The sequence below is a fragment of the Magnolia sinica genome, chromosome 6 (genome assembly GCF_029962835.1).
Source record: "Magnolia sinica isolate HGM2019 chromosome 6, MsV1, whole genome shotgun sequence".
In the NCBI taxonomy this organism is placed as follows: domain Eukaryota; kingdom Viridiplantae; phylum Streptophyta; class Magnoliopsida; order Magnoliales; family Magnoliaceae; genus Magnolia; species Magnolia sinica.
In genome coordinates this window covers 94,374,389-94,383,463 of record NC_080578.1, presented here as the reverse complement: position 1 = coordinate 94,383,463, position 9,075 = coordinate 94,374,389, and the positions used below count along the sequence as shown (strand labels likewise).

Genomic DNA, 9,075 nt, shown 5'->3' with positions numbered 1-9,075 from the left:
TTCTTTTAGGCGGTAGCTGCATGATTTATTCCAGCAGCATATTGTGCTTGATTCGCAAGCATTTTAGAAGTCGTACCGTGGCATTCATTTACTCAGGAATAACAGAACCCACTCACGGTCCCAAATTTTCATTGGTGAACAATCCTAACCGCTGATCTGATTTGTGGATACTTTTTGTTGAAAATGGACCGTTGGATTTTTAAAAATTTTTTCATTCTTAACCATCCAATGAATGTCCACCAATCCGATAATCAAATTATCAGATAAGGGTGGTTTTTGGATCATGATACATCTAAAATTGAAGCCCTAATTTGGACAGTTTTGAGGTGCACATATGCCACCTATGCAGTTTGTGAGTAATTTCTTAGTGCCTGCGTATCAGGACACTTTGCCAGATCATCAAATGTTTCCTCTTTTTCCTTTTTTGTTCAGTGCGTTTCAACTGTACATTGTGACTTGTGAGCTGTGATTGATACGCAGTGATCTGGTTGTTTACCTAATGGGCCTCCACTTTGGATGGCTCAGATAGCCCAAGAACTCTTTCCAATTGGGTGATCTTATGGAACAATGGTCTTTTTTATGTTGAATGTAAACCATTGATCTTTTCGGGCATTCAGTTAGGGTTCTCTGACCATTGAAATCTTTGGGCTGTGGCTCATCCTGGGTGGATCCCACTGGATGGATGGTATAGATCACAGTTCGGATAAAATTAGAAGGTTACGATCGTCCACACTCCAACGGTGGGGACAGCGATCTACAGGTATGCCACGATGCCACACGAATTCTTTTCTGCTAACCTTGCCTTACGGTTATTTGGGAGCGGATTGCGTACTGTGTAAACTCTGTGGGGCCCATCGTGGATGTTTGTGTCTTATCCACGCCGTACATCCGTTTTTCTAGCTCATTTGATTCTACGAACCCAAAATCGAAGCATATCCAAAGCTTAAGTGGGCCACACCACAGGAAACAGTGGGGATAACGAGGTTTCACTGTTGAAACCTTCCTAGGGTCCACAGTAATTTTTATTTGTCATCCAACCCGTTCATTAGTTCACACAGACATGATTGAAGGGAAAACATAAATATCAGCTTGATCCAGAACCTCTGTGGTCCCCACAAGAAGTTTTCTAACTGTAGGTGTTCAATTCAGACTGTTTTCTGTGGTGTGGTCCACCTGAGCTATCGATATTATTCAATTTTGGTCTCATGCCCTACAATGATCTGGTAAAATGAATGGATGGCGTGGATAAGATACATCACGGTGGGCCCCACAAGAATTTACTTACTCAGCACGCAATCCGCTGTCGGCTGAATTCCACGTTCGTAACGCCCATATGCACACTTCAACACCACCCAGCTAGGTGGTGTTGGGCGCTGTAGGGATCGCCTTGATGCATGTGGCCCCTTAATCCGCTTCCGTTATACACCCACGTCAATGGCTATGATTAATCTCATTAAGGATTTTTATGATACGCCGCTGCATGTTTAGACAATATACACACGTCCTCATTTCTGAAAAGGTGCTCATGGTCCAGTAATCTAGACCATTAGTATGTTGTATTTCTCTGCATGGACCATGCAGAAAAAGATCTAATCGATGGGGTAACCATAGCCTTTCTATTCGTGGCCCATAGACAGACGGTTGAGAAGAGAGATGCAACAATGGTCGGTAATATGATATGCCAGTTTGCTAGATTTTTGGGGTATTCTCCATCTACGCTGGGAATGAACAGACCAACGGTCTGGATCATCGAATCATGGGCCCTACTTAAGAAATGAAAACCCATTAATGCTAAATATAGATCACTACGTGCTGTATGAAAGAGCGCGGTGGTTTGCCGGACTAGTGAATCATATTGTCCCAATGTTCAGTTGAGTGTCCCCACCACGGATGCGCGAAGGACCAGAGAATTTGTGGTCACGCGAACTACCAAACGGGTCATTTAGTGTGGACCCCACTGAAATGCCCGTGACAAATCCACTCCGTCCATCCTTTAAAAACATCACAATAAGACAGGAATCCAAAAATGAGGAAGATCCAAAGCTCAAGTGGGCTGCCAATAACTAAAAATCCGGGATTGAATGCCCATCACTGGAAACTTTGAGAGGGCCACAGAAATTTTGTATCAAGATGATATTTGTTCCGACAGTTAATCTGAGTGGCAATGACCCTATGAACGGTTTGGATGGCATATAAACACCATGATTGGCTCCACGAAGATGTGTAGTGTGGCCTACCTAAGTTTTTAATCTGCATTATTTTGTATTTCTAACTTATTGTGATGTTTAAAAACTGATAGACGGACTGGATTTATCACAGGTATCTCTGTGGGCCCCACACAGCTTCACTTAATCGAACGAGAGGTTTGCTAGAATACATTGGAACTTTAGAATTTGGATGTGGGGTCATATATTTCAATGATCCAAACCGTTAAAACGATGGGACTCGACTTAGATAGTTGGTAATTAAAAAAAAACTAGGGCTCATGGATTGGAGTATATCAACCGTTTGTTTCGATTGTATACGGATCGGTTTCCTTAATCTTTGACGAATCAAAGGTTTAAAATATTTCAGTAATTGAGTGTTTTAGGGCCATTGCATGTCCCATATGATTTGGGCGGTACCAAAGGATCCGGATCCGACTGCTAAAGTCTCACGCATCCGATTGCAAAAGGTCGGTTGCAGAAAAGCATTTTGGACGACGAAATCACGGCTGTAAAGACATTGAGGCCACGTGGGGGCGGGGGCAAAGGGAACGGATTGGCTACTCCCCCTGACACCAGCCCCGCGGCTGGTGGTCGGTGATCTGTGGGCCCCACCATGATGTATGTATTTCATCCATTCCGTTCATCCATTTTTAAAGATGATTTTAGGGCTTTATGCCAAAAATGAGAAGAATATATATCTTAGGTGGATCACACCACAGGAAAACAATAGTGATTGGATATCCATCATTTAAATCCTACTAAGGTCCACTGTACTTTTTATTTGACATCCAATCTGTTGATTAGGTCATAAAGACCCAGATGAAGGGAAAAAACAAAGATCAGCTTGATCCAATACTTTTATGGGCCCCAAAAAGTTTTTAATGGTTGACGTTCATTCAACACTTTTTCCTATAATGTGGTCCACTTGAGATTGGGATATACCTCATTTTTTGTGTAATACCATAACATGATCTAGAAAAATATATGGACGGCATTGATGAAACACATACATCATGGTGGGGCCCACAGGGCACCGACCATCAGCCATTGGCTGGCGGCAAGGGGAGTAGCCAATCCGTTTCCGGGGGGAAAACCGGACGTGCGTATAACGCCTAGGTGCGTACTGTAGTTATCTGGATTTTCAATTCCGAAAATGCCCATATTATGGTTTAAATTACCATCCTTGCTTGTAATAGTAGCATAAATATGAGCGGAGGGATTTGCCATGGCCACACGGGACGCGGGTTAGCTACTGAACTTGACAGTAGCAGTCTCCCTGCTACTGAAGTGACGTCACCACGTTCTGTGGGCCCCACAATAATTTATGTATTGTATCCACACCGTCCATCCATTTGTAGAGATCATTTTAAGGCATGATACAAAGAATTAGGCATATCTAAAGCTCAAATGGACCCCACAAGAGAAAACAGTAGGGATTGAACGCCTACCATTAAAAACTTCTTTGGGTCACAGAATTTTTCGATCAAGTTTATATTTATGTTTTCCCTTATTCTATTTCTTTTTTAACTTATAAACAGTTTGGATTTCAAATAAAAATCATGGTGGACCCTAGGACGGTTTCAACGGTGGGTGTCACTGTCCCCACTGTTTTCTGTGGCGGGGTTCACTTGAACTTTTGATCTGCCTCATTCTTTGGATAATGCCTTGAAATGATCTCTCCAAATGGATGGATGGTGTGGATACAACACATACATCACGGTGGGGTCAAAGAACGTGGTGATGTCTCTTCAGTAGGGAGACTCGCTACTGTCATGTTCACAGCTAATCCGCGTCCGGCCACACGCACCATTTCCGTGTGAATGGACATCTGAACCGTCCATCGGGTGGGCTCCAAAATCTAGATGATCTGCCAAAAAAATCAGGCCATCCACTAATGAGCTGAGCAACGTGTACGCGGAATATAGACCATTGAATTCGTAACACAGAGGGTCCACCTGATCGGCCGACCAACCTAGTTTTTATAGCGATTGAGGGCCCACATTATGCACGGCTGGGGTGTACCACACAATGTCAAGTAGCAAATGTGAAGTTACCATAAAGCTCAGGCGTGGGACCCATAGATGTAAAACTCCCTGATTTGATTCAAAACTCGTATAAGTCGACTTGTAACTTGCAAGGCTTTGAGCCGAGTTGTTGGGAAACTCGCTTTGAGTCTTATTCGGTCCGACTCGGTGTGGCTTGCCGAGTCAGCTGGATAAGATTCATGGATTTATTTATTTATTTATTTATTTATTTACACACGCACACACACTCACACTGGTGGAATTTCACCACCTATGGGTACTCAAACCCTTGACCTAGAGTTGAAACTCCTGAAAGCCTACCAACCTACCACCCGAGCAAGAGTAAGGACCCATGAGATTCATAGTTATTCTCATAAGTAATTCACTTGTTACTATGATTTTCAATATCAGTAATTGGCCAACACGGTTATGTTTTATCTGTATCAAATATAGGTATTGAGGGTGCAAAAGTCTCACCCTAAAAAAACTGGAAGTAGATTGCCTGGTGTGTTGATGTCACCAAGTTCCCTGGGTTCTCACCGTGGTGCATGTGTTATATCTAAATATTTTGTGTATTGGGTGAGATAGTTTTAGAGCTTGGGCTAAAAAAGAGACAAATCCAAAGTTCAAATAACTTTATAGCAAAATGCAATGATGATTAAACGTCTATCATTGAAAACTTCTTAAGAATAGAAGTTTTAGATCAATTTAATATTTATTTTTTCCCCTTCATCCAGGTTCGTGTGGCCTTATGAACAAGTTAGATGGCAAATAAACATCATGGTGGCCTTGGAAGGTTTCAACAGTGGACATCATCCTCTCCATTGCTCCCTTTGGTGTGGTCCACTTAAGCTTTGGATCTTTCTTATTTTTTGTGTTATGCCCTAAAATAATCTTTCCAAATGGATGGATGGTATGGATATAATACATACATCATGGTGGGCTCCATAGAAATTAGTAACATGGACACACCATGAAGGTGAGTGGCATGCCATGCAATCCACTTCCAAAAAAAAAAAAAAAAACGAAAAGAAAAAAGAGGGAAATAGCCTAAGGCAACTTCTTGCAAAATTTCCCTTCCATTTTTTTCTTTCATTTCACCATAGATGAAGTTTAGAAAGCCATTGTAGACAAGATCAGGGCTTATTTTGATAGGATCCTTACTCTTACTTAGGTGGCAGACTCTCGGGAGTTTCAACACCCGATCAAGAGTTCAAGTATCCATAGGTGGTGAAATCCCACCATGGCGTGAGTGTGTGGGGGTGTGCGCGCGTATGTTTTTTTTTTTTTTTTTTTAAACAGCTTATTTTAATTAAAAAGAAAAAATATATATATTTCAATAAAGTTCAATTAGAGTAAGTTTAACACGTTCCAAAAATATATTCTTAGCTCCTAATTTTACTTTCGAACGTGACAAAAAAATTTTAAGTGATTATTTTATTTTATTTTTCATATGATTAGTAGTGTTTCCTTTAACTACAATATCTAAGCAATTCAAAATTTCATTCCAGTATAAAACATTTATAAGTATAACAAATACACAAGTTACAACTACATAAATATATAGTGAAAAATAAAATTAATAATAAAACATTAAAGTGCACAATATAATCCATACTAAGCAAATCTTGTTATCTGTCTTGCCCTATATATATATATATATATATATATATATATATATAAAAGTTAAAAGGTTCATCTCCCCTGTGTACGATGTATTTTAAAGCAAGATAGTGGACTATAGAAAAAATTAGAAAGTTGGATTTTTATCCACTTTTTCTTTCCTTTTTATTTCAATGCAATGGGCATTAATTTATTAAACTATATTCAATTAACGCATGCTTGATGTGTATCCCACACTTTAATATTTAGAACCACGGTCTCCCCCACTATCACAAGAAAGATAAACTTAATTAATACATCATGAAATGGCTTACTCAAAAAAGGGTTAGAGTAACTAGGCCCCAATGAAAATCTATTCAAGTAGAGTTTTGCAGTTTTACAACCATGCATGGTGGGACACCATTGATGGAGGGAGTGGGGCCTACCTTGATGAATGTATTTTATATCAACGTGGTCCATATATTTTTGCAAGCTGATTTTAAGACATGGCCCAAAATTTAAGTAGATCAAAATCTCAAGTGGACTACGCCGTAGGACACAGTGATGATTGAATACTCATCATTAAAATCTTCCCAAGCCCACTATAAGAAAATGTGTAATGTTTATTTTTCATCCAATCCGATGATAAGGTCAAACAGGATCTGCACCAAAGTAAAATATAAAAATCAGCTTGATCCAAAACTTCTGGGGCCTACAAAAAGCTTTTAATGGTTATTCATACTTTTGCCAGTGATGTGGTCCAGCAGAGATTTGTATATATTTAGTTGTTGTTAAATGCTCATAAAATGAGCTGAGAAAACGGATGAACGGCGTGGATATACAATACATTCATCAATGTGGGCCCCACACTGCAAGAATAACACCCACTAAGCGAATCCGCTCCTACGGGCGCCAGTTCACACGTGTGGAAAGGTCATTTGGAGTTACCGAAAGAAGCTCTCAAGTGGGACCCACCGTACCTGGCTAACAACAAACAAACACGTAATCCCATACCCTTTATACCCCACGCTCGCCCCCCTCATCGAACATCATTCTCTCTTCGCTTCTCCTTTCTCTCCTCTCTCTATGGAACTCTCCACCCTTCCTCTCCTCATCCTCCTCTTCCTCCACCCCTGGCGCATTTTAGCCACATCCCCTTCCTGCAGAAGCACGTGCGGTTCCCTCCCTGTCAAATATCCCCTCGGCACCGGCCCTGGCTGCGGCTCCCCTCGCTTCCAGCCCTCCGTATCCTGCGCACCCAACGACCAGCTCCTCCTCACCACCCACACTGGCTCCTACCCCATCACCTCCGTATCCTACGCCACCTCCACCTTAACCATCACCCCTCCCCTCATGTCCACCTGCTCCTCCATGCACCCTTCCCCCAACTTCGGCCTCGATTGGGCCACCCCTTTCCAGGTGGGCCCTTCTATCTTCCTTCTCTTATCCTGCGCCTCCCCTTCCTCCTCTCTCACTTACAAAGGCACCCTTCTCTGCGATCTCTCCAACTCCCACCTCTGCTCATCTCTTTACACGTGTCCCTCCGTCAGCTCCCTCGGCCTGGCCTCGTTCGCCCCTTCAACCTCTTGCTGCGTCTACTCCCCCGCCAATCTCGGGCCCCACATGGATCTCGACGTCCAGGGGCTAAAATGCGGCGGGTATGCGTCGGTTGTGTCTGTGGGGGATTCCCCCAGCGACCCGACCCGGTGGGAGTACGGGGTGGCGTTGAAGTTTGGACAGGGTGGGCTGGATAATTACAACTTTGCCACGGCGTGCGACGCATGCGAGAAGAGCGATGGGGTGTGCGGGTATTCCCCGCCGAGGAATTTCTTCGTGTGTGTTTGCAAGAACGGGGTGAATACCACGTCGGATTGCGTCGGGCAGGTGGTGGTGGATTTTTGGAATGCGGGTCCGGGTTCGGGTTCGGCTCCGAGAGAAGGTAGGAGCCGCTGGATGGGGATATCATGTGGGGCCGACATTGCTGTCCATCGCGCTGTTGTGGATTGGCTGTGGTTCTATAAGATTACAATGAAATGATGATCGTGACCGTTGGTTTGTAGAGTTGGATATTTTCCGTTGGATGGTTTTTGTTTTGACTGTTTCCCATCCACAATGGCGTGAAGGAAACGAGCGGCTATGATCATTTGGTTACTTGTGCATGTGGCCCCCACTTGGCACGTAGAGATGGTTGCAAATTTTTCTTTTCTACCGTCCATTTTTGCCCCTTGACAGGACTCTGTGGGGCCCACCGTGCTGTATATCTTCTATCCAAGCCGTCCATCTGTTTTTCCAGCTCATTTTAGGGTACTGGCCAAAATTGAAATATATCCAAATCTCAAGTGGATCACACCACAAGAAGCAGTGGAGCTAGTGACGTCCACCGTTGAAACCTTCCTAGGGCCTGCCATGTTGTTTATTTGCCATCCAACCTATTCATTAGATCATACAGACCTGGATGGAGTGAAAAAAAAATATTAGCTTGATCAAAAACTTCTGTGGGCCGCAATACATTTTCAACGGTAGGCGTTCAATCTCCACTGTTTCGTGTGGTGTGGTCCGCGTAAGATTTGAATATGATTCAAGGTTAGAAACATGCCATGGAAAAAATGGATGGACGGCGTGGATAGAACAATACATTACGGTGGACCCACAGAGTCCGGTCACATCAGGGACATGGGTGGTGTTATGGTCACCACCCAATCCGCTTCGTTAAATATCAACACTTAGAACTGTACATTCCATCCTGGGTTGTGTATTGTGGCCAAGTCCACGATATCTCACATAAGATGGACGGTTCCGATCATCTGACCATATCTGCATGTGGGCCCAATACGCACATCTTGATTTGATCTGCTACTTGGTTTTTTTTTTTGCAGAGAGCATTTGGTTGGGTTGGCTGGTGCTGATTTGTTTATGGCTGGAGATATTGAAGAGGTGATTACTGACACGTGTCAAAGATCCAGGCCATCCGTAAAGATGCCGTGGCAGAAATACCTTGAATATAATCTCAAATTCACATTTTCCTAATCGTCCTGCAAGTATCACCCACATAATGACTTGATCAACCTGACCATTGGAATTTCATGTTGGGCCCCACCGAATAAATGGCCCAGATCTCTCACACGCATGCCATGCCAACACCATCTGGAACTAAACCTAGAATGTGTACTCGCGCGAATCGCCAGACGAAGACGCTACAAAGGAAGAATCGATCCTCTCTCGCTGCATTTCCTGGGTGATTC

At 43.1% G+C, this 9,075-nt stretch overlaps 1 protein-coding gene across 1 annotated transcript; it reads left to right on the top strand.

Moving 5' to 3' along the window:
- The first annotated feature begins 6,919 nt into the window (after positions 1–6,919).
- LOC131249741 (uncharacterized) lies at positions 6,920–8,860 on the top strand. The gene is made up of 2 exons (XM_058250508.1): positions 6,920–7,842; positions 8,710–8,860. The coding sequence occupies exons 1-2, from the start codon at positions 6,920–6,922 to the stop codon at positions 8,858–8,860; spliced, it is 1,074 nt and encodes a 357-aa protein (XP_058106491.1).
- The last annotated feature ends 215 nt before the right edge of the window (positions 8,861–9,075 follow it).